Source organism: Sminthopsis crassicaudata, chromosome 3 (genome assembly GCF_048593235.1).
Source record: "Sminthopsis crassicaudata isolate SCR6 chromosome 3, ASM4859323v1, whole genome shotgun sequence".
In the NCBI taxonomy this organism is placed as follows: domain Eukaryota; kingdom Metazoa; phylum Chordata; class Mammalia; order Dasyuromorphia; family Dasyuridae; genus Sminthopsis; species Sminthopsis crassicaudata.
Genome location: NC_133619.1, coordinates 88,057,629 through 88,084,830, shown reverse-complemented (window position 1 = coordinate 88,084,830; position 27,202 = coordinate 88,057,629). Strand labels below are relative to the sequence as shown.

The 27,202-nt window shown below is 35.0% G+C and overlaps 1 protein-coding gene across 1 annotated transcript in view; it reads right to left on the bottom strand.

Moving 5' to 3' along the window:
• The window catches only part of VWA8 (von Willebrand factor A domain containing 8), a 413,374-nt gene extending 387,448 nt beyond the window's left edge, over positions 1-25,926 (bottom strand). Inside the window, exons 1-2 of the mRNA XM_074299190.1 lie at positions 25,619-25,926; positions 12,943-13,020 (exon numbers count right to left, since the gene is read on the bottom strand). Of these exons, the coding sequence (XP_074155291.1) occupies positions 12,943-13,020; positions 25,619-25,790 (250 nt within the window). The 5' untranslated portion in view covers positions 25,791-25,926. The remainder of the gene's footprint in view (positions 1-12,942; positions 13,021-25,618) is intronic.
• Between the last annotated feature and the right edge of the window lie 1,276 nt (positions 25,927-27,202).

The window sequence follows — 27,202 nt, the reverse complement described above, 5'->3', positions numbered from 1 at the left end:
GGAGACTTCAGAATTCTTTAAATGACTCTGAGCTTCTTCTGGTAACAAAAGCCCATTTTTAACAAATGATTTCTATTGATCTTGTTTTATGGTTCTGAATAATGAAAAATGAATATCATTCTGAGACAACAGATATAAGCAGGTTGTGAATCTAACTGATGAAGCATTTTTAAGAAGTTCCTGATATTAGATGCTTATTGATGGTGGAGATATACAAATGCATATGTGTGTGTGTGTGTGTGTGTGTGTGTGTGTGTGTGTGTGTGTGTGTGTGTACATACATATATAGGCACATACATTTAATTTACAAGGTAATATTATATGTAAATAATATTAGCACATTCACTATTATCTAAAATATCACATAAAGGTCATCTCCATCATGACTTAAATTTTGAAAAAAAGAAAAAAGGCAAATTCCTCTCAGATGAGATTGTATAATATACACGCTTTTAAATAAATCCTCTATACAAATAAAGGAAAGTTAAGGTAAAAATTATGGCCTAAATATTTGTAATAATGTGTAACTTACAAATATTAAGAAAAGATGGGAATGGTTCATACTGTTCATCTATACTGCCATCTTTTAATTTTCTCATAATCAGCAAGCATTTATTAGAATGTAACTTTACATTGTTTAATTCTTTTACTAGCATCCCCTATTCCTAATACATGGTAGCACTTAGTAAATGCTTGCTGATTGATTTTTACAAGATTCTGGGGACTTCTTTTTTTAAAGATATGAAGAGAAAAATGAAACACTAACAACTGGAATGTATCAGGAAAAGTTTCATGAACAAGGCTGTACCTGAGTTAAATTTTAAAAGAAACAAGAGATTCTAAGAGTCAAAGGGGACAAGGAGTGCATTCTAATTATGAAAATGCCCTGCTTAAAGGCACAAAAATGGGAGGAGGTACAGTTAAGTCTAGATGGACCACAGAGTGAAGGAAGGAGAATAACAAGATCAAAAAAATGGGTTGAGCATTCTGGAGAGCAATTTGCAACTATGACCAAAGGGCAAATTGTGCATCCTTTTGATCCAAACTGTGCATCCCTTTGATCCAGCAATGTTTTTAATAGGCCTGTATCCCAAAGAGATCTTAAAAAAGGGAAAAGGACCCACATGTGCAAAAATGTTTGTAGCAGCTCTTTTTGTAGTGGCAATGAACTGGAAACTGAGTGTATGCCCATCATTTGGGGAAAAGATGAAAAAGTTATGGTATATGAATGTTATGGAATATTATTGTTCCATAAAAAATAATCAGCAGGATGATGTTAGAAAGGCCTAGAGAGACTTACTATGAACTGGTACTAAATAAAGTGAAGAGAACAAAGTTAACATTGTATATACAGCAACAACAACATTATGTGATGGTCAGCTGTGATGGACTTGACTTTATTCAACAATGAGGTGATTCAGGACAATTCCAATAGAGTTGTGATAGAGCCTTTTCTAGGCTATGGTGACTAAAGATGGATCACGACATAGTATTTTCATCTTTATTGTTGCTGTTTGCTTGGCTTGGGTTTTTTCTCTCTCTTTTTTTCCCCCTTTTTGATCTGATTTTTCTTATGCAATATAATAAATGTGGAAATATGTTTAGAAGAACTACACATGTTTAACCTATATTGGATATTTGCTAAGTAGGAGAGGTGGGAGGTGGGGAAAGAGGGAACAAAATATGGAAAACAAGGAAGGTTTTGCAAGGGTGAATGTTAAAAACTATCTTTGCATGTATTTTGAAAAATGAAAACTTATTATAAAATACATTTTTAAAAGTGGATTGGGGTTAGGTTGAGAAGGATTTTTAAAAGCCAAAAAAGTTTATAATATGATCCTAAAGGCAATAGGAGTTAGTGCAGTTTAATAAGTAAAGGAGTAAAATGACCTGTGCTTTAGGAAAATTATTTTTAGCAGCAAGCTGTGAGGAAGGTAAATTGGAATAAAGGAAGATTGAAGTAGAAGACAAACTGGGAAGTTACTATCCAAGTGAAAGGTGATGAGGTCTTCAATTAGGGTTGTTGTTATGTGAGTAAGAGATGGGAATGAATGTGAGAAATGTAGAGATGGAAATAACAAGATCTGGCAACTAACTAACTGTGGAAAGATGGAGAGTGAGGAGTTGAGGTTAATATTGCATATGGTGACTGCAGAGGTGGTAGTCCTTTCTATAGATTTGGGGAAATCCAGAAGGAGGATGGGTTTTGGGGAAAAAAAATATAATAACTTTTATTTAAGATTGAGATGTCTATGGAAAATCTGGTTAAAACATTCAACAGTTCATGATGACAGAGTAGAGCTCCAGACACATACAAGGGCTAGATATATAGATCTGGGGTTCATCTGTATATGTAGCATAGCTAAAAACCATGAGGGCTTCTTAGATTACTAAGCATTACAACAGAAAGAAAAAAAAGATGACTACTATCGGAAGAAAATACTCAAGGTACACAAAAGTAGAGTTAAAATATTATCAAGAGCTGACAATCAAAAATAATAAGTCATTTCCCTAAGAATTGGAAGCAGATAGGTGCAGAATTCTACAAAATTGTACATCACAATCTCTATATTAGGAGGGGACAATCTTGCTTGGATTATTGTTGGTTTTGCTTTTTTTTCTATAAGAGAGGGAGATGGAGGATATAAAGAGGTTACAAGGAAATGATTCTTTTGAAAATAAAAAGTATCCAAAAAATTTTAATTTTAAAAAAGGGAAGAGAAGAAAAGCTTTTGAGAAAATATGAGATGAGTTACAATTTAAAAGATAGATGAAAATATGCCTTGACAGATGGAAAAGGAAAACTGTTCCAATACACGAGCATAAGGAACAATCCAAAAGCAAGAAACAGAATATCCTGTATAGCAAAAAAAAAAAAAAAATAATAATAATAATAATAATTTTAAACCCTCATTTAGAGCAAGAGAAGTAATAAAACAATTAATTAGCAGAGAAGTATGAACTCAGCATTTAAGTAGCAATGATCTTAGATTTAACCTAAAATGATAAAATGCCTTCAAAAAGATAAGTAATGCTATTTCAACTATTTCCTTTAGTGATAATATACTGAATCAAAAATATAAGAAGCTAAAAGAATGAGAGGTCTACTAAAAAAAAAAACAGAAAATAATCTTAAAAGATAAAACAATGGATCATTTTGGAAATGGTAAAAAAAACAATGCTGTAGAAAGACTTGGCACCTGGCTATCAAAAACAAACATTCATTCAACTCCATTAATTAATTATATAAGAAAATTTACTTTGGTGAGATCATTATGATAATTGTTTTAACTCAAGCAAACTCCATTCAGGGACATTTCCAGTACATTGCTTTCAATAAGTAGCAAAAAGTACACTGATTTTCAATTCAAGGATGGCAAATATGACTATCAGTACTATCATCTAAATCAGCAATACAGTTTATGTAAACTTGATGAATTCTTGGTTACTTAAAAAAAATATTGATTTCTGATTCTTCAAGTAATTGTCATGACAAGTCTAGCATTGCTAAAGTTTTCTCACAACCACAAACTAAAATGTTCTACAGAATTTCTATTTCTTTCATTTCCATTACTAGAATTATTCTTAAAAACAAAACAAAAAGTCAAAGCAATTGTAAAGTTCTTGAATTGTGAGTCTGCTCAATTATAATCCTTCTCTGGGAGGAGATCTGTAAAATCTTTTCCTCTTTGCACAGGTTTCTTGGGAGCTCTGAATCTCCTCCAACTCTTGTCCTTTCTCAAATCAGACTGGTTTCCTTTTAGCCTGCCTGGCGTCAAGACTTTATCCCGGAGTCCATTCTCTCAGACCCAATGCTGCCTTTCTTTTATCCTCCCAGAGAATGGGCATGGGATAATGCAAGAGCTTCTGGGAAACATTACTTCAACCAATGAGCTTGCTCCTCCTAGAGTTCCTAAGGTGTAAACTCCCTTTAAAAGGCGCAAACCAAAGTTCTGAGCCAGAGAACTGTCAAGTCAACCTGAATTCTCACCTTGTCACTGTCCAGACAACCTGAGTTCTCACCTGGTAATCCTAACATCTCCCCCTTTCTTTTGATTTAGAAAATAGGGTAGTCATGACCTTGAAACATAAATCCATCAATATGGGAGGTATTACACATAATTACATAAATTACATAAGCACATAGTAACATAATACATGCTAGAAGTATATAACAAATAACATGATCAAATAATCATAAATTGAATATTTATAAATGTCCATAAGTCCATTGTCCATTAGTCTCATCTTGTGTTAGGAAGTCCAATGATTCTGGTTTTTAAAGTTCTTTAACAGTCTTCTTATTAGCCATGCTCTTTCAGTGTCAGATGTTTCTTAGATTTTCTCCTTTGTTTTGAGGTCTTTCTCTTTTTCTGTCTCTCTCCGATGAACAAGGCAAATACGACTCATTGGCACCCATCTGATTCCTTCTCCAACTGATGAAATACAAGCAAACCCTCTCCCCCAGGCAATTAACCTATCTGGTCCCTTCCATTCACCACTTTCTGGGTCTCTCCACATCACCTGGCGATTATCTAAGGACAGTGGAGCTGCTCGCACTAGACACTGCCCTTCTGGTGGGTTATAAAACCTGTTTGCCGGAGCCAGTGCATCTTTGTCAAAAATTTAAAAATTAATGGTGTAGAGAACTAAATTTAGAAGTTCCCTAGGGTTACCCGTGGCTCCCCCTTTCTTTTGTTTCTGGAGGAGTGTCTTAATATCTCTTTTCTTCTCTCTACTATTGCCTGCCCTTGAGGATTAAAGGGTATGCCCATGGTATATAAAATCTTATATTGTGCACAAAAGTGTATAAAATGTTTGGACGTATATGTAGGTCCATTGTCTGTTTTTATTGCTTGTGGCACACCCATAATTGCAAATGCTTGTATAAGGAATTCAGTGACCACTCGGGCTGTCTCTTTTGCTGCTGACATTGCAAATGTGAATCCTGAAAAGGTGTCTACCACAACATGGATAAAAGATAGATGACCAAAAGATTTATAATGGGTCACATCCATTTGCCAGATTTCATTGGGTCTCAAATCACGAGGATTCTTCCCTGGAGGGAATGTAGGAGCGTGGAAAGGAAGACAAGCTGTACAGCTTTTTACTATGCTCCTAGCTTCCTCTCTTGTGATTCCAAATTGTAAACGTAAAGCTTGAGCAGCCTGATGATATTTAGAATGAGATTCTTGTGCTTCCTGAAATAAAGGAGTACTGGCCAGCATGGTTAGAAGGCTATCTGCCTTTGAATTTCCATCAAAAATGGGACCTGGAAGTCCACTATGTGAGTGGACATGCAAGATATAAATCTTGCCTAGATGTTTTCTCACTTGCTCTTGAAGTTCCTTAAAGAGCTGATAAATATTTGGCTGCAAATTTTATTTGGGCTGTGGCAATTCTTTGTACTACACCTACTGAATAGGCTGAATCAGTAATTATATTTACGTCTCTTGGGTAATAAGTAAGAGCTAGCATGATAGCAAATAATTCATTCTGTTGAGTGGACTGAAAAGGAGTCCTGACTACTCTCTTTATGGTTAAATCATGAGAGTATACAGCACAAATAATTTCTTTGGAGGCGTCTGTAAAGATTGTTGGTCCTTTAAGAGGAACCTTAGAAACCTTTTCTTCAAAAATCCATCGCCAATTATGTAGTAACTAGGTTATCTTTAATAGAGATCCATGTGCAAAATTTGGAGCATTGGCCAATAAAATTTGCCATTCTGGGATGGTCTCACAGCATACATTAATTTGTGTGTTGGTATAGAATGTGTATATTTTTTCAGGACTTATTCCAGATAACTGTATTACTCTCTTAATAGCCTTTAATAAATCCTAGCCACAAGCACTGGGTAAGGAATAAGGCTTTGTTCTGGTTGTGCTGGGAGGTTCACCCACTCAATCACATTGTCTCCTTGATGAAGGACTGCTGTGGGTGCCTCTTTTGTAGCAAAAACTGATATTTCCAAGGGTTTTTGAGTGACTCTTTCAACCACATTGGATAAAGCCAGTTCAACTTCTCTCAAAGCCTCTTGTGCTTCTTTTGTAAGCTGGCGTGGTGAATTTAAAGCACTGTCTCCCCTTAAAATGTCACATAGAGGTTGTAGTTGACTGGTAGTTAAGCCTAACACTGGACGCATTCATTGGATATCTCCTATTAATTTTTGAAAATCATTTAAGGTGTTCAACTTCTCTGTTCTTAAAGACAGCTTTTGTACTGTGAGTGTCTTAGGATATACTTCATATCCTAAATATTGAAAAGGAGCATGTCTTTGAATTTTTTCTGTAGCTATATGCAGTTTGTAGTACTTTAGTGTTTCCATGGTCTTTTGTAGACATGCTTCTAACATTTGTTCCTCAGGTGCACATCCCAAAATATCATCCATATAATATAACAATATTACTTTTGGGAATGCTTTTCTTACTGGAGCAAGAGCAGCAGCAACATACATTTGGCACATAGTAGGGCTGTTTTTCATTCCCTGTGGCAAAACTGTCCATTCATATCTTTTATAAGGCTCAGCCAAATTAACACTAGGCACTGAAAAAGCAAATCTTTTCATATCCTCCTTATTTAGAGGGATAGAATAGAAACAATCCTTAATGTCTATAACCCATAGAGGCCATTCTCTTGGCAACTGAGTAGGAGATGGAAGTCCAGGCTAAAGAGTTCCCATAGTTTCCATCTGTTTATTTACTCTTCTTAGATCAGTTAACATCCTCCATTTCCCAGATTTCTTTTTCACCACAAATACTGGGGAATTCCAAGAACTTAGAGAAGGCTGCAAGTGTCCTTGGTCAAGTTGTTCGTTCACTATGTCTAATAAGGCCTGAATTTTATCACTTCTTAAGGGCCACTGTTCTACCCACACTGGTGAATCAGTCTTCCACTGAATAGGAACCGGTGAGAGTGCAGGTAGGCCTTCAACAGCAGCCCTGCCTAAAAAGCTGAAGTGCTTATTTGTAATCCTATCTGCTGTAAAATGTCTCTTCCCCACAGATTGATGAGGATTTTTTCAACCACAAAAGGAGTAAAAACTCCTGTTTCTCCTTCAAATATCCACCTCAAAGGCCTAGCACTAACTTCTACTACTATTGATCCTCCTACCCCAGACATGTGTGTGTGTGTGTGTGAGTCCAATTGGGTATAGAAATCTATCCTACCCCAGACATGTAGGTGTCTGCCTTAATCTTTGGCCAGTGACTGGGCCAATTGGCACCTCTAATAACTGTACAATTTGCACCCGTGTCTACCAATCCTTCAAATGTATTCCGTTTATATAAATAGTAAGCATAGGTTGGTCAGCTGTCACAGCTGCTGTCCAATATATTCCTGGATTTTGTTCATTGGAGTCAGAATCTAGGCGACTATCACCAGGTTGCTTATTAGGAGTACGTAACAATAAGCCTGATGCTACTACTTCTCCTGGTTGATAAATCACACGTTGTCTACCTGTGTTAGTGACTGGAATATTAGCTACACATTCTCCAGTTTCCCACATCAGTGTATGGATGGACATTGTTTTGTAGGCACTCTCAGAAGGTGAAATGGTCAAGCCTACTGTGACTGGAGGCAAAGGATCCATAGGCTCAACAGGAACAGATTTCACTTCTCCAGGGAGTATCTCAGTAGTCTCTACTGCACACAACTCTATTTTTCCTAATTTCAATCCCTTTCTTCCATCTGATTGCCTTTTGGCTGATTGATCATGTCTTAAAATTCTCTGGGTGTAACCTCGGCTGCCATCATGCCCCACTTGGAGCATGTCATTTCCCTGGGTCAATCTACATTCAGAGGCCCAGTGGAGACCCTTGTGACATTTTGGACATGGAGTTTTAGGTCTTCTCTCACCCTGTCTTCTCACTGTATCTCCATATCTACACTGAGCTCTTAGATGCCCAATTTTTCCACATTGAAAACATTGCCGAGTTTCTCTAGAAGGCCCTTGCCAGGAGGGACCCTGTCTTTCCACGTTCATCATTGTCCGGGTGTAAAAAGCATTTGTTCCCACTGTAGCACAGCATCTTATGATCTCCTCTAAAAGAGCATCTTTGTCTAATCCCCATATAATTCTTCTGCAAATCTCACTGGCTGGTCATTATTTCTGTAGCTGCATTTTCTCCAATAGTTCTTTTGACAGCAGTTTGCAAACATCCCACAAAATCCGCAAAAGGTTCATTGGGACCTTGCTCTATTTTAGTGAAAGCCTCTCCCCGATCTTTCTGTCCAGGGAGGACACCCCAAGCTTTTATTGCAGCCTTAGAAATTTGCTCATATATTGTCATGGTATAATTAATCTGTTCTGAATTCTCTCCATACCGACCTTCACCAGCTAAGTGCTCAAAAGTGAATTGTGTGTTAACTCCTATTTCCAAATTGCATCTGACTTGAATTTTACATAATTCATGAAACTCCGCAAGCCATAACAAATTTTCTCCAGGTTGCAGGCATGTCCTTGCTATGGATTTCCAATCATTCGGGGTTAGGACTTCATAAGACAAACCATCTAGTAACATTTTAACATAAGCTGATGTAGCCCATAAAGGGTACAACCTTTTTTCAAATCCTTAATTTTATTCCAATCTAAAGGTGCATATCTTCTCCTTTTTTGACCTACAGAGTCAATCTCTTCAATCACAGGATATGCATGTATAAAATCACTTATATCCTGTCCTTCTCTTTTAGAGAAATACAATCCATACTGGATTGTATTCAGAAGATCAAGATTCTAAGTTCAACTCTATCATTAACTATTTGTATAAGCCTGGACATGCATTCTGCTACTTACTTTTGTTTTCTGGGGGAGTTCATCCTATTCACATTCATAATCATTTCCTACCATCCTATTTTCTATTTATCCTTCTTTCTCTCTCCTTTTCTTTCTGTCTTCAATTATTGTTTCTGTCTCTCTAGCTTTCTATTTCTCTTCCTTTTTATCTTTTCCCTGATCTAAAGTCTGTTTTGCTTCTGACCACTACCTTTCTTTATCCACCCTCCCTTTTATTACCCTCCCCTTTCTCATTTCTTTCCACTTCTCTTCCCTGTTAGGTATGGGTAAGATAGATTTCTATACCCAATTGGACTCACACACACACACACACACACACACACACACACACACACACACTCACTCACTCTCTCTCTCTCTCACTCTTCTCTGACTTTTCTCTGTTACTTTCTCTCTCTCATGCTCTCTCTCTCCCTCTTTGAACCAACTTAGATGAGAATGAGATCCAAGCATCTCTCTTTCTAGCCATTCTTTATATCACCCTGACATAATCAACTCACTTCCACGCTCTCTATGTAGAATACTTACCATCCTAATAAGGCAAAGTTCTTAGAAGTTACAGATATCAAATATCGATTTTTTTCTCTGAAGAATTATAATCAGTTTTGCTCAGTAGGTTATCTTTGGTTGTAATTCTAATTCTTTTGCCTTCCATAATATCATAATCCAAGCCCTCTGTTCCTTTAATGTCCTTTATCTGCTAAATCTTATGTTTTTTTGACAGTGGCTTCAAGATATTTTAAGTGCTTTTATTCTGGCTACTTAAAGTATCTCAGATAATCCCAATTATACTTAAACTATTTTTCCTGAGTCTATTTTTCAGATCAATTATTTTTCTGATATTTCACATTTTCTCCTAATTTTTTCATTCTTTTGACATTGCTTTATTATTTCTTGATGTCTCGTGGAATCATTCACTTCCATTTGTCCAATTCTAATTTCTGAAGAATTATTTTCATCACTGTACCTCTTTTTCCATTAGGCTTATTCTGCTTCTTAAAAAGTTACTTTCATCAGTGAAGTTTTTTACCTCTTTTCCCATTTGGCCAATTCTATTTTTAAGGTATTATTTTTGTCAGTATTTTTGTGTCTCCTTTATGAAGCTGTTAATCATTTTTTCCATAATTGTCTTTCTCATTTCTTTAATTAATTCTTCTACTACTCATTTGATTTTAAAAACAATTTTTTAGAGCTTCCAGGAATTCTTGTTGGGTTTTGTGTCCAGTTCACATTTTTCCCCCTTTGAAGCTTTCCTTGTAGCTGTTTTGACATCTTCACTATCAACATAGTAGCTTTTTATAGTCATATAGATCTTTGTTGTTGTTGTTTGCTCATTCTTCCACTCTATTTCTTGATTTTGCTCTTTATGTTAAAGTTGAGCCCATTTCCCAGTATGGGGAGAAGGAGAAGGAGCACTATTCCAAACTTTAGGCTTCTTCAAACTACTGTTTTCAGATCTATTTCTGGGCATTTGGAAGTTTTTGGTGCTTCTGAGATAGTGTAAACTGGGGAGCAGCAATTGCTCTCTTAATCTGCAGTCTGGTTCTTACCCAAGAAGGGCTTAGATTCTTTGGCATTACAACAGATACTACATTTCAGATTCCCTGTTCTTTTGATACCCAATATTATATTGTTCCTCAGGGTCTTCTCCTGCCTTTGATCCATGACCAGAAGTGAATACAGGAAATGAAATTACCAAATAGCATCTAGTCCTATATTCAGTACTGCAATCTATTTTTGACCAGTTGCAGGACTCCTTACAGTCTCTGACTTGACAGTTCCCAATGTTGCTGCTGCTTCTGTTACCATCATCTAGTCCCATCACTAGTATTGCATCCATGTGGACTCCAGGCCATCACAGACCTCACCTTCCAACCTTCTAAGTTGTCTTGGGAAGAATGTTTCCCCTGGACTTTTTTTATTGGCTCTCCCACTCAAGAATTTGATTTGAAATGTTATTTTAAAGTTGTTTGGAGGGGGCTTGAGAGAACTCAGTTGAGTGCTTCCTCTACTCTGCTATCTTGGCTCTGCCCCAACACAAATATTCCTAAGAGCAAACTATGAAAAATGTGACTTAATTAAATAGCACATCAAAAGGTATAACAAAAATCTAAAGATGTTAAATGAGAGAATGTTTTAAGGGAGAATTCCTTTCAAAGGTTTTTAATGTATTTGTGAACAAGTTTTACTTTTTTGTACTTTATCTCAGGTAGAAGCCTAACCTTTATGATATGAGATATGAAATGTGTCCCTATTAAGACTTCTTGCTTAGATATCCCTATGGATTCTACAGCAAGTAACAAAGGAGTTCTCAGTGAGAAGGGCTCCAAATGATTGTTTTTATGACTGTGGCAGGAAACCAAAATATTTTAGCTGATCCCAAGAGAGTTGGCAAAATCCATGCCATTTTAGGTGTTATCAAAAAGGGTAGTTATGAGCCATGAGAGGCAAAGTGGAAAGTATACAGGACTGGGGCCAAAAGACTTAACCTCATGATCTCAAACAAATAATTTAGCCTCTCTAAATCTCTATTTCATCATCTATAAAAATGAAGAAAAATAGATTTGAAAATTTTTTAGATTATGAGGACCACATAAAAGAATTTTGAAAACCATAGAGTACTATTCTCTATAATGAAGGCACTGTTACATGGTACAAGGTGTCCCAAAAATCTTAATGCAGTTTTAAGCTCTCACAGATTACTATTATAAAGTAACAGTGGTTACTCTCATTAATGTGTTGCTCTTGATGGTTTTTAGAAAAGGATGAGAGTAACTACAATCTTTTTGCTTCAATGATGCTGAAAACATTTTTCAAAGTACACATATAAAGTCTTAGGTTAGTAAAAGCAAATGCTATTTGAAGAACTATACTGTTTGTGATCCTGCAAATCATCCTACTGAAAATAAATACAATATCAAACATAAATAGGACAAATAGCAAACAACAGGATTTTATAATGCATATCACTTTCATAAAGTTTAATATCCTTTCAATGTAGCTGACAAGCAAAAATGAAGCAGCCTTTCTGAAAGTTCAAGTCTGTGAGCTATCTTCACACTCACAGAAATAGGACTTTTGTTAGCTGAGAACATCAAGGGCATTAAAGAGCACTATATTGGGACCATAAATCAAATCTCCAGCCTATTTTTTCTTAAACATGATACCTGTATTTGTTCTCTGGACCATAAGGCCATATTAATTTGTATCACTGCTTATGATTCCTCTCCCCACGTTTTTTCTTCAAGTGTTATAAACCTTGAAATCTACAATTTTGGGTATGTGTCAGTGTGTAAGTGCCTAACTGTCAGAAAAGGAAAGCAAAGAGGTTCCCTCCATATAGTGAATATCTCCTAGAAATGTCTTAAACCCAAGAAAGAGTGATTTCATTGAAACTAAACAGTTACAAAATTAGGGTATTAAAATGAAAAAATAGGTACTTATTTTCCTTTCCTTTCATTTAATAAATTCAAACTACAGAAGTATAACAATGTACATAAACCAGTCACAGACACTTTTTTATATTTTTCTATTTAACTTTTAGTAGTTAACTGAATACATTTTGGGAATTGTTTGTGTATGTGAGTTTATTTGCTGTGTCAAAAATAAAATGCATCTATTAAAAAAAAGTCTATGCAAAAATGAAAAAAGATCATGTTTGATTTTCAGCCTTCCCACCAAAGCCAAAAGTAAATCTAAATGATTAGTATTCTAATTATCATGAACAACATATGATCTAGAAATTATCATCAACAATAATTATTATGCAACAGTTTTCAAAAAAACTTCATTTGCACAAGATTTTCTTACTCTTATTACATTTTTAAGGACTTGAAACAATCAAGGTAATTTGGACCTGAATTAAAAGATGTTTTTTTTTTTTCCTGAAATACTAGGCCAATATACTTCAAATGTAGTTTTTACAGCTCTATTTACTTTTGCAAAATATGTTACTATTAAACAAAAAGTTTTAAAAGGTAGAAGGAGGCTTGGAGACCATTGAATTTAAGAACCAAACCATGCCTCTTCATAACATCAGGACAAACTGTTTATCACTAAGATTTAAGTAAATAACAACCATGAATTAGTAACTATTATGGAAAATTAATAATTTTATAATAATAATAATTAGGGAAAATTAATTTCTTACTGTAGTTCTTTGGTACAAGTTCCGGATTCTTGGGAGTTTTCAGCTTATATGACACATCTCCAATATGAACTGTATCACCTAAAAACAAAATAAATAAAATAAATTGCAGAAAAATGGGGTTAAAATACATCCAATAATGTTTTGATCTACAAAGAAGAATGTACAAATGAGTCACTCATCTGTTAATATATTGTTCCAAAGCCTCAGCTGTTGGGACATAGAGAAGCTTTGTGACAAGTTTCCTACTGAAGGTTAAGCTATATAATAGAGGAATGAGGCATTGGGGTATTTGGATAAACTCCCAGTTAAATTAAATGACACTTAAATACAATGAAATAGATCTGTTTAAAAAAGAAAAAAAGCGCTAGTTTATATTATTTATAGGACATTATCACATAGCTCAAGGCTTGGGAAATTTCTAGTAGTAGATCACTGTTACCTTATAACATCAACAAAATTTTACCAGAAACTTCAAGAATATACTTGAGAGTTCTCAATGTCTGTGCATAGGGATCCACTTTGGCACTCATCATTTTTAGCTACCATGACTTATGGCTGTCCTGACTTCATCCCCACCCAATGTGCCTGTGGGGACTGGTAATCAATATCCTGTGAAATCACACTTCCTTTTGCTAGTTTTACTGAATACTGAAAAGTGAAACCAGAACCAAAACAAATATATTGAACTCTGAGAAAAAAGCGTAGAGTCTGTACAATAGCATTCAATATATTCACATCATTTACCTTCATATGATCAATCACTAATCCTTTATTTCAGCAGCACATTTCAAGTCTTCCATGCCCCTTAATGGGGAAGGAGGAAGAGGGAACAAGCATTTAAGTGTCTACTATGTTCAAAGCATTGCACTAAATGCTTTACGCATATTGTCTCATTTCAAAATTTCTCCAACTGTAAAAATGGTATGATAATAATCCATGCTACCAAAAATATATTGTCAAGAGACTGACCTAAGGCTCACATACAAAATGAATTATACAAGAATAAGCCAAGAAAATTAAATGAATTATGGTATATGAATGTTATAGAATATTATTACACCACAAGAAATGAGGAGCAAAAGGAATTCAGATGACTTGTACAATATTAAAGAGTGAAGTAAATCCATAAGAATACCAGACATAATAACCACAACAAAATTTTAAAGTGACAATAAAACAAGACTGAAAGGCATATAGTTGTAATGGACAATCTTGACTCCAGAGAAAACATGATGAAATGAACTTTTCTTTACAGAAGTAAGGTATTGTGGATTTAGAATATTGCACATTTTATAAACATGATTACTTGTCTTTGCTTTGTTTTTTTCCCCCTTTGTTACAAGGAAACAAATTATTCTTACCTCCTCTCTGGAAAAAAAAAAACACATAAAAATGAACTGAAAGTTGTACAGCCTCCTCAGATAAGAATATGAACTCCCAGGAATAATGTTAGATTAACAAGGTATGACTGACATTATTAGATGGGACCACATATATATACTATGGGGAGAATGCAAAGCAAAGCCTTGTGTGTACTTTCTCACATTTCTCAAAGGTACTGTGCTAGGACCTCTTTTCTTTTATACTTAACTCAGTTTCTCTCATATCCCTCTTATCTCGGTATTTATCAACTCTCTGAAAGCAGGGCCTACATGTAACAACATTATAAAATGATCAATTCTGATGGACATGGCTCTTTTCAACAATGAGATGATTTAGACCAGTTCCAGTGATATGGTAATGATGGGAGCCATTCACCCTCATAGAAAGGACTGTGTGAACTGAGGATGGATTACAGCATCTCATTTTTACTTTTTTGTTGTTGTTTGCTTGCATTTTTATCTTTTTCTCATTTTTTTCCTGTTTGATTTTATTTCTCTTGTGTAGCAAGGTAATTGTATAAATATGTGTGTATATATTGGATCAGCATATTTCTACTATGTTAACATATCTTAGATTACTGGCCATGTCGGAGAGAGTGGGGGAAAAGCATGGAAAATTGGAACACAAGGTTTTGCAAGGGTTAATGTTGAAAAATTATCCATGCATGTGTTTTGAAAATAAAAATCTTTAATAAAAATAGAAAAGAAAAAAAGCAGGTCCTGTGCCCCAGTTATTTTTTTTAATTAAATGTTCTAATTGAAACATAAATGGAGCCTGTATCCAACATATGTGACCCTGGGAAAGTATATTGTACATTAGCAGTAAAATAAATTGGAAACAGGCCACTAAACTATAGGTCAGGATTCTTAACAGCTACATACTCACTTAGAAAACTACATAATAACATTATCTAGTATTTTATTTATTTTGTTAAATATTTCCCAAGTATATATGCAAACATAATTGGAAAATAATTTTTAAATTTAATTTTTAAAAAATAAAAAATTTAAAGAGAACCTACATGACATTAATTTTAAAGCTAAGTCAAGATGGACCCTATAAGTATCATTACATACAGATTAGTTGCCTTTTTTTCTATTTGAGTTTGACATTACTGCTTTATACTGTAGAAAACATTTCAACCTGCATTGGTAAATAATTTCCACATCAGGGAACTCTAAGGTAATTAAGTACCTTGAACATCATCTCATATCTAAAGTTGGCATGATATTCTCATATTATACTGTTTGTGTTGGTTTACTAGTTTTCTTTTGCAATCTAATTATTCTTTATATATCTACAATCAAGCATGCATTAGGCATCTATCTTCAAAAGAAAACTTTGCTCTCCAGTCCATTGCAGATCCTCAAAGCAATCTTCAATAAACAAAGAAAGTCAAAGAAAATCTACCCAATTAACTATTCTAAAAATCATTAGATTGTAAACTCCTTACTTGGAGACAAGTTCATGATGAGAGTTTAATGAGATCCATCTTCTTACCCTTCAAATGAATGATACTCTGGTCTCCTTAGGATCACACCACTGCCCTATGAAGATGAACTGCCCCCACTTTGAAGACCACTGGTCTGAGAGATCTAAGAAATCTGTAGATATCTCAGAGATAAAAGGGGAACTGAGAAAATTTTGGAACAAAATTTTAAAAAATTAAGTATATTTTATGCCAAAAAATTACTGAAAATTGAACATGGAGAAAATTATCACAGATATTTTTTGAAAGAATTCCTATTCACAACACAAGGAAAAATATGAGAACAGTTAAGGAAACACCGTGCTTGAGTTCTCTACTATCAGTAGAATATCACTAAAAACAAAATAAGTATTGGGGGGACCAAAAAGTCCTGAATTTTTCTTCCTTTTGGAAGATTTGCACACCAGATTTGAGATCCTGAATCATGAGCTGTTTGAACAGAAGGAACATAATATGAAACTGAGACTGATCAACATAAAAAACAAAAAAAGTTCTTGGTTCCTTCAAAAATGTAACAGAACAATATTAAAGACACAATTTTTTATTCAAGGAATTTAAAATTGCTTCATCTTGAATTTCCACATTTCCACAAAGGAAATATTGTTTCTTTATACAAAAATGAGAAACACAAAGATTTAACTCCTGAACACAGATAGATAAATTAGTGGCAAAAACAATTCCAATTGGCATTTATAAAGACTTTAATGTAAGCAGAGCTTTTATACATATTACCTCATTTGATGCAAGTTTATAAAATTCAAGTTACAGCTATTGCCATCTCCATTTTACAGATAGTTAAATGACTTGCCCATGATTGTAATCACAAACTATTAAGAGTCTTGACTAATTTATATATTCAAGCCACTAAACCACTCCATTGCTAGTTCCTTTCTATGTTTTAAATAGATTATATTATACAATTCAAGAAAAAAAAAGTTTATTACACTGAGTTTGTCTATTTCAGAAGTTCTTGACCTGGAATCCATGAACATATTTTGAAAATAGTTTGATTAATTATATTTCAATATAATGGGTTTCCTTTGCAATCCTATATACTTCATTATAGGCATTTAAAAACATTACTCTGAGAAAGGCCTCATGGCTTCAATAGAGTGCCAAAGATATAGGACATTAAAAAAGACATAAGACTTCCTAATCTATGGGATTATTAATTTTTGTTTGTTTGTTTGTTGCTGAGGCAATTGGGGATAAATGACTTGCCCAGGGTCACATATAGTGTTAAGTGTCTGAGGTCAGATTTGAACTTAAGTCATGTGCCACCTAGCTGCCCCTGGGATTATTAGTTTAAAGAAAAAAAGAACTTACTATTTTCTATGTAAAAAAAATTAAGAGAAAATAGGTACCATTAAATTTAGGATTGAAAAGAACTTTAAATATTATCTAGTTTAATCTCTGATTATTTTACAGTTTTCTGATGTCTTAAACCTGATATTTGAGACAGTGACCCTTTTGCCAGGAGCAAAGCCAAACTTTCATATAAAGTTAGAAGTCAAGAAATAGGCTGGCAAAATAAACAAAGAACAACAAAAAAAAAAGATCCTGACCATAGAAAATTACTATGGGCACATGGAACATCAAAACACAAATTCAGAAGATGACAACAAAGTCAAAACTGCCACATAAAGCCTCAAAGAAAAATATTAATTGGTCTTAGACAATGGAAGAGCTCAAAAGAATTTTAAAAATCAAATAAGAAGAAAAATGGGGAAAAGAAAAGAGAACAATGCAAGAAAAACAAGTCAACAACTTGGTAAAAGGTATAAAAATTACTAGAGAAAATAATGCCTTAAAAAAGGAAATGGACAAATGGTAAATGAGGCACAAAAATCCAATGAATAGAACTTTAAAAAGCAGAATTGGATAAAAGGACAAAGATATGCAAAAATTCACTTCACAGAAGAAAAGAACTTAAAAAGTAGAATTGGAAAAAAAAGATACCAAAGCTCAATAAAGAATTTCTTATACATTCCTTATAAATCATAATTGGGCAACTAAAAACTAATGACTCCATAGAGGCATCAAGAATAATATATCAAAAACAAAAGAATGAAAAAAATATGCAATTGATGACTTCACAATCTCTTTCAGGATAAGAATAAAAATCTCTAAAGAAGTCTCTTCCCAGAATAAGCTTTAGTTTTCTTAGGAAAAACCTCTTCAGATTCTTTCTCTTTGAAAATTAGTTTGCATGGTCTCTCAGGAAAGAAGTTCTCTAAGTTCCTTCTCCTTCAGTTATCATTCTCCTATCATTATAGCCTCCAGAATGACAACTAAATGACTTTTCTCCTAATAATCTATACCCTTTAAAAGATAGAAGTAACAGTGTACAATATAATTGTGTAAGGAACTACTAAAACTGGAATTACATAAGTAATATCAATATAAAGTAATCACTAGGTGAGATCTGGATATGGAAGTAGGGAAAGGAAACATAGATCAATCATAAAGACTGCCTAATAACGTCTAGCTGGTGTCACTGTTCTCTAGGTAGAAGGATGACCCACATTAAAGAATCTCAAAACCTTGAAGTACTGAGTTATCAATGCCATTCACTCAACAACAAAAACAAAATGTATTCATTAAGTATTATTGAAGGCTATTAGACTCTGGAGAAGATGCTTCCGTGAATTTGTGATGTCATCAGTCTAGATACTCACTCTATTCAAATCACAACCACACCTTCTTTTCTTTTCTTTCTTGTTCCCCCCCCCCAAGATAATTGGGGGTTAAGTGACTTGCCCAGGGTCATACAGCTAAGAAGTATATCCTGCTTGAATTCAGGTCCTCCTGACTTCAGGGCTGGTGCTCTATCCACTGGCCCAAACACAAACTTCTTATCCTGTGAAACTCATCTAAATATGTGGAGGACCTTTTTCTAATTCTAGATACCAATGGAAAGCAAAGGCTGTCCCATTTACCCATACAAAGGTAGATGAAAAGCAATTTTTGCCCTCAAAGAAATTAGTAAGGGAGATAAATCAGTTATGATATGACTAAAAAGCAGCAACTTAAGGGGAGAAGATCAAAGCTCAAGTTCTTCAAATTAGATTAGCTATATAACCTCTAAGACTCTTGTTTTTTCTTTACCTGTAAAATAAAAATAGCATTCCATAAAAATGCCAGATAAATGAGGCATCATTGTAATTTCAAGCCACTATGTCATTTCAGAATTATTTCTATTTTCTTCATGTTATATCACGAATTTTGTTCTTTTTAAAGACCAATCATTTAACTGTTTGGACATGTATACATATATTATATTTAATTTATACTTTAACATATTTAACATGTATTGGTCAACCTGCCATGGGGGGGAGTGGGTGGGGGGAAGGAGGGGAAAAATTGGAACAAAAGGTTTGGCAATTGTCAATGCTGTAAAATTACCCATGCATATATCTGGTAAATAAAAACTAAAATAAAAGAAATAAAGACCTATCATTTATCAAAAACATCTGAAGTTTTCTTCTTTCCTGGTTGTACTACAATTGAAGTTCTTCCATGTTTTCTTATTATAGATTTAAAGATTTATATTAGTACATTTTAATTCAACAAGTACTTTGTCCCATAAAATGTTTCTTACTGCCTTTTGTCTAAGTATACAAATATTTTTATTAATGCCATTGCTTAACTCATTGTGAACTTCAAACACATGGACATTTTAATTATTTTAATTTTTAACTCAAAAATGTTTTAGTTGGGATTTTGTTTGTTTTAATTAACTTAAATGTTTTTATAAAATGCTGAATCAAGCTTTTGTCTATACTTGGCTTGGGAAAATCCCATCTGCAATTTTGGAGACAGGCCAGCCCACTGGCAAACAGATAAATTCTGCATATGGGCAACATTGCACATTTAATTAAAGATTTAAAATATGAATAATAAAGGGAGTAAAGCAAATATCATAGTATACAAGATTTACATCTTAATGTAAATTAAATTAATGACATAGTTTTCTTCATATAAAAACTATTTTGACAGCATAACACATAATTAACCAAATGCAACTTCCTAAGATAAAATGATTCATAATATAAACAATTCATAATAATTATTGTTAGTGAATGTGAACATGATTTAACAAAAGAAAATTCTGTATAAACTGTTACATGATAATATGCAATTTAACATCTAATTATGCTTATTATATGAATAAACAAATAATCCAAATTTATCACTATCATTCTAAACTAAATCACTGAACATCATTTACTTTTAGTAAATAAACTGTCACATAAGTGCCATTAATCAGAAAATAAATTATTTATTTCATTACTTTTTTATCTACATAATATATTAATTTGAAAATACACTAAAAAGCTTTTTAAAAGATAAAGGCTTCCAAGCAAACTACTGAGAGTTCTATAATTGTATTGATTATTGATTTTATTGATTTAATCTCTTTCCCTTTTATTGATTCCAAAAGTAAGTAATTTCATTCAATTGAAAATATTTCTACTACAGGAAAGTCTTTGGAAACAAAAAAGTATTTCTCCTATTTATTAAGATACAACTATGCAATGCTTCTTACTCAATCATAAGAAATGATGTTACAAAGAACAAGAACTACATAAGCAGAATCAGGAAAACAGTATACACAAGTACAACCATATAAACAGAAAGGCAAAAAAACCCCACCTTAAATGCTATATAATCATAGGGACTAAACTTTAATCAAAAGATATTTAAATGTTGCTTCCTCCCACACCATTTACTACAAGATTTAGTTGATATATGCATTAGTTTTATTGAACTACTTTTTTCTCCTTTTTATTTTTTATTGTAAAGGTACAATTCTGGATAGGTGTATTGTCAGAAATGGCTCTCTTCATAGGAGGAAGATGACAAAAACATATCTCAAAAGTTAAGATATAATCTTTCATTTCTCATAAATTATGATGTAATCCACTGGATTTTTTATGGTACTCTTCAGTGTTCATCATGTTTGGTACAAGCAATTCTCTCCTGAAAACATTCATAAGGTCATATGAGCTATAAGATGGAATAATTATTTTCTGAACATCACTCCAAACATACTGAAAAGGAAAAAATATGCACCAAACTTGAATTCCTAAGGCTAGATCTATAAGATAATTTAACAGAAAAACTGAATTCACTAAAAACCTCATAAAATAACATTAGAGAACAAATAATTAAGCACAGTTCCCATCATCAACTCATCTCATGGAAGCTGTGAGCAACCAACCTCACATGGATGTATCTCAGATCCAGCTGTAGGGCCCCAGGTTTTATCCTGCCCTTCACAAGAAAAGTGATTCAGTATAAACTTCCTCCCCCGCTCCATATAAGAAGGAAAATATTTATTCTGCCTACCCATATGAAGAAAAGGGAATTAAATTGGTGATAGGGGAAAAATCACACAGAATAGAACTGACTAGGAGACTAAAATCTAGCTGGAGTCAGTCTTCTCACCCTTCCAAACCCCTCCTATGGAGTTTACTCTGGGCAAAGATCAAGCAGGCTCCATATCCTCCAACCCAAGGAAACTGATGACAGCTAGGTTATGCAGAATATGTAAAGGAAAGAGCTAAAGAGTGACAAGATATATCAAAGAAAAGCTAACTGAAATACAAAGTAGTCTAAAAAGACAAAACTTCTAAAGGGAAAAGCCTGAGTATAAACTTTGTTACCAAGTGGATAGGATAATACTAAGATTGAAAAAACAAAAAAATGCACAAAAATTCTGGAAACTGCGTGTTTGCCTAAACCAGCTGGGGGACAGCTGAATAAGTTATGGTATATGAATGTAATGGAAGATTATTGTTCTAATAAGAAATAATCAGCAGGCTGACTTCAGAAAGACCTGGAGAGACTTACATGAAACAATGCTAAGAATAGCACCAAGAGAATATTGCACACGGTAACAAGATTGTGTGATGATCAACTATGATGGACTTGGATCTTTTCAACAATAAGGTGATCCAATAGACTTGTGATGGAGGGAGAGCCATCTACATCCAGAAAGAGATCTGTGGGTACTGAATGTGGATCACAACATAGTATTTTCACTTTTTGATGTTGTCAGCTTGCTGGTTTCTCATTTTCTCCCTTTTTTCTTGTGCAGCATGATAAATGTGGAGATGTGTTTAGAAGAATTGGACATTTTTAACCAATATTGGATTATGTGTTGTCTAGAGGAGGAGAAAGATGGAGAGGTAGGGAGAAAAATATGAAACAAGATTTTGCATGGGTGAATGTTGAAAACTATCTTTGCATGTATTTTGAAAAATAAAAAGCTATTAAAAATAAAGTAGAAAAATATATTGGTGGTTCAATACTAGAAAAACTATCAGAATAAATGACCATATCAATAATAAAACTAAAATAAATAATATGGTTATCCTAATAGATGCCCAAAAAGCTCTTGACAAAATACAATATCCATTTCTATTAAAAACATTAGAGAGCAAAGGAATAAATAGAGTTTTCCTTAAAATAACGAGGAATTTCCATCTAAAATAAACAGCAATCATCTATAATGGGGAGAAGCAAGAAGTCTTTTCAACAAGATCAGGGGAAAGCAAGGATTCCCATTATTACCTCTATTATTCAAAATTGTACTAGAAATGTTTGCCATAAAAATAAGAAAAATAAATCTAAGAAATTAGAATAGGCAATGAGGAAACAAAACCATTACTCTTTGAAGATGAAGATAAAGAATTCCAGAGTATCAACTAAAAACCTACTTGAAATAATTAACAACTTTAGCAAGTATTAGGGCATAGAATAAACTCACATAAATCATTAGAATTTCTAAATGTTACCAACAAAATCCAGGTCAAATAACAGAAAGGGAAATTTCATTTAAAATAACTGTGTACAATATAAAACACTTGGGAGTCTACTCGGCAAGACAAGCCCAAGAACTATATAAACACAATCACAAAACACTTTTCAAACAAAGTCAGATTTTAAAAACTAGAAAAATATCATTGCTCTTGGATAGACCAAGCCAATAAAATTTAAAGAAAATTAATTTACTTATTCATATCCATATCAAACTACCAAAAAGTAATTTATAGAGTAGAAAAAAATAAATAAAATTCATCTGAAAAGACAAAGGTTCAAGAATATCAATGGAACTAATGAAAAAAATTGAGAAGGAAAGTGGCCTAGCCATACAGATCTCAAACTGTATTATAAATCAGTAATCATCAAAACAATCTCAGACTGGACAAGAAATAAAATGTTAGCTCAATTGAATAGATTAAGTAGAGAAGACCTAGTAGTAAATGACCACAATAATCTACTGTTTAATAAATACAAAGACCCCCAATTTTGGGGACAATTCACTGGGGAAACTGGAAAATAGTATGACAGAAACTAAGTAGTAATCAGAATCTTAAGTTGTATATGAAGATAAGATCAAAATAGGTACATCGTTTAAACATAAACAATGATATCATAAGCAAATTAGGGGATCATGGAAAAGTTTAATTTGTCAGATGTTTGGAGAAGGGAAGAATTTATGACCAAATAAGAGAAAGAACTACAAGATATTAATGGATAATTTTGACTATATTAAATGTAAATGTTTTTATAAAAACAAAACCAATGCAGTAAAGATAAAATGGAAAGCAGAAAACAAATTTTACAGCAAGTGTCTGATAAAGGCTCCATTTCTCAAACATATGAAGAACTGACTTCCTTTTATAAGAATATGTTACTCCCTAATCGGTAAGTGGTCAAAGTATATGAAAAGGTAGTTTTTAGGTAAAGAAATTAAAGCTAGATATAGTTATAAGAAAAAAATATCCTAAATTACTATTAATTAGAGACATTCAAAGTAAAACAATTCTGAGGTACCACTTCACACTTAATATTGGCTAATGTGACAGAAAAGAAAAATGAAATATGTTGGTAGGGATGTAGGAAAATTGGAATACTAATGCACTCTTGGTGGAGTTGTAAACTGATCCAACCATTCTGGAGAGCAATTTGGTACTATGCCCAAATTAGCATAAAACTGTGCATATTCTTTGATCCAGCAATATCACTATTAGAGAAAGGAGAGATAGAGACGGAGAGAAACACAGATAGAGAGAGAGAAAGAAAGAGAATCTGTAGAAAAAATATAGCTTTTATAAAAAAAAAAAAAAGAAAAAAAAGAAATACCATACTGCAATGTGAAGTTCCTATTTGTATGTATTAAGACTTTTGTTTATCCAAAAATGTTTTTGAAGGTGTAGGAAGGAGAAGGAAAGAGATTACATGTCATGCAATTAGTTTGAGCAAAAAAATATAATTTTCCACTAAATTATTTGCCTGGAAATTAATTCAAGCATTTTTGTGTTGGATAAAATATTTTAATTACATTATTAATCTTTTGCAGCAAATATAATAAGTAATGACTTATTTAAAAAAAGAAAGGAAAAATATAGCATTACAGAAGCTCTTTTTGCGGTAGCAAAGAATTGGAAATTGAGGGATGTCCATTAACTGAAGATTGGCTGAACAAGTTGTCTTATATAATTGTAAAGAAATACTACTGTGTTAATAAGAAATAAGGACCAGACTGATTTCAGAAAAATCTGGACAGACTTACATGAAGAGATGCCAAAAGAAGTGAGCAGAACCATGAGAACATTGTACACAGTAAAAGCAGCACTGTATGATAACCAACTGTGAATGACTTCTATTTTCAGAAATACAATGATGGAAGCCAACTCTAAAGAACTCATGATGTCTCAAATTGAGAAAGTGATGGAGTCTGAAGGAAGATTAAAGCACACTTTTAAAAAAACTTTTTTCCCTCCTGGTTTTTTTTTTCTTTTTATTCCAACTCTTCTTTTACAACATAATTAATATGGAAATGTTTTGCATAAATTACACATGTATAATCTATATCAAATTGCTTATTGTCTGAGGGAGAGAATTTGGAACTCAAAATCTGAAGGAACAAATTGTTTTTACAATTGCAAAAAATATTATTTTAAATAAAAAAAACTAAAAAAAAGTATTAAATCATAGAAAAGCTGTAATTTGCCTTAGTGAGGCCAAGATAATTGAAATATTACACTGATTTTTTTATTATTGGCCAAGGCCCTCATATATGGAACAAATCTGTTGTCATTAATAGCCAGTTGGTACAGCACACATTTTAAGAGCAAGCATGATTAAAGAGAAAATCCAGAACACCCCGTTGATCTAGTAAATGCCCTAAGGTTTTAAGGTCATGATGCAAGACTGCAGAATAATCATAAGCAACAGGAGTTCAGAGTGGGGGAGGGGGAGTTGAGGAATGGAAAGTAAGATCACCAGATCCTAAAGGAGAATGGATGAGAGCCATTAAGTCCAGTCTGCTCAGTTTACAAAGACATAACTGTTACTGTTAAGGTTACTGTATCAGAATTCTAGCGAGAATCTGACTTTGTTATTCACAGCTGGTCCAGAACGTCAGATCAAGTGAATTTCCTCATTTCACAGAGGGGAAGTGACTAGGTCAAGGTCACTGGGAGCGAGCTCGGGCCGGCATTACCATATCCGAACTTTGCCGCTCACAGGGGGTCCACAGAACGTTCATTTCACCGCAGCTAGAGAGGGAAAGTGACTAGGTCAAAGTCACTGGGAGCGAGCTAGGGCCGGCATTACCATATCCGGACTTTGCCGCTCACAGGGGGTCCACAGAACGTTCATTTCACCGCAGCCAGGGAGGGGAAGGGACTGGGTCAAGGTCACTGGGAGCGAGCTAGGGGCGGCACCCGAGGCTCAGGACCCTCAGTGAGGGGGAGGGAGGCGGGAGAAACGTGGGCGGCGGCCAGTTACCTGCGTCGGCCCCCGCCCGGGAGTGCCTGAGCCGGAGCCCCTCAGCGCCCGGGCGGCCCCGCGCCACCTGCCGCAGGATGAGCCTTACTCTCCGCGCCGCCGAGCTACGTCCGCCGCTGCCTCCGCCTCCAGCCGTCCCGGCCGAGCCGAGGAGCAGCAGCCGGGACTGCATGACGCCGAGCGAGGCCGGCGCGCAGAGCCTCCGGCGGCCCGAGGCTGCCCCTGCAGCTGCAGCGAGTGCCCCTAGCTAGGACGGGTGCAAGGAGGAGGGGTCACTGCGCGTGGAGGGGCCGCGAGGCCGGAAGAGGGTCGGCGACCCAGGGGCTCGCGGACTGAGCTACAGCCAAGCCGGCTCTGGGGGACCGGAAACAATGCCGCACCGCGTCCGTGCGGAAACTCCTTCCCTGCTCTTCACCTCTCTCCGAGTTCCTGCGTGGGCGCAGGCCGCTCCAGCTCGGCTGGGAGAAGAGGCTTCGAAGGGGCAAGCACCAACAGTCCCAGCCGCCTGACTGGAACCGGAGAGGAGGCCTGTGTATGGGGTCAGGGCAGGGGGTGGATCCGGCCCCGCCTCCTGCCTCAGTCACCTGAGCTGTCCGGCTTTTTCGGCCCTCTCTGACCCGCTGCTAGATCCCTTAGATCCCCGCGGGTCATCGCGGCGCTTTTTTAGCAGCGTCTACTTGGCTAAGGCCCCGGCTCGCGGGCATGCCCTCGGTCCCCTCCCCCACCCTCAGGCCCGGGCCCTGGTGACGTCATGAAGCGCGTGCCAGGCTTTCACCTCCCAGAACGCTATCCTTTCTCCTGCCCCACGAGGCCAAGGTCGCGCAAGGATGTAGCTCGCCTTTCATTCTCCTTCCCCAAAGTGCTGGGAAATTACCACTTTTCTAAACCACCTTCTTCCCTCTGGCTCTTGAGATGCCCCTGGAAGAGACCGAGCTTTCGTTTTGTTTTGTTTGTTTTGTTTAAACACTTGCTTAAACTTTAAAAGGATTGTTAATAGTGGGCTTACATAAGGGGAAAATAATAATGGTATATAATAATGTTTATAAAGATATCTTTAACGAGTCAAACCCTAGACGGGTCATTTAGCCGGCCTCAGTTTCTTCATTTATACGATGGAGAGAATAATAACTTCCCAGCATTGTGAGGCTTATTAGCTCAGATACAAGCTTTAGCATACAATTAAACTAAGACTTTTAGAACACCTGTTCATAAAATGCTTTACTATTCAGAAAGCTACAAGTCCGCATTACTTTTATTATTTTTTATTATTATTTTCATTACTATTATTATTATTGTCATCATTATTATTAGCCTACTCATTGCAAGTTCCACTCCCTATTTTTTAGTATAGTGCTTGAAATATGACTGTAATTGTTTAATCACTTTTTTTTAAAACTACTTTATTGTCATTTTCCTAGGGTGAATGTATTTCTGTCGTCCAGACCACAACTGATGGTTGAATGAACTTCTCTCATCAGTCCATTCATAGGTCCATCAATTTTTGTCTAGCACAGAAATATGCATGAAACTGACCAAGTGGTTTTCACAACCTGACTCTGCCCTGAACAAAGGAAGACCTGTTTT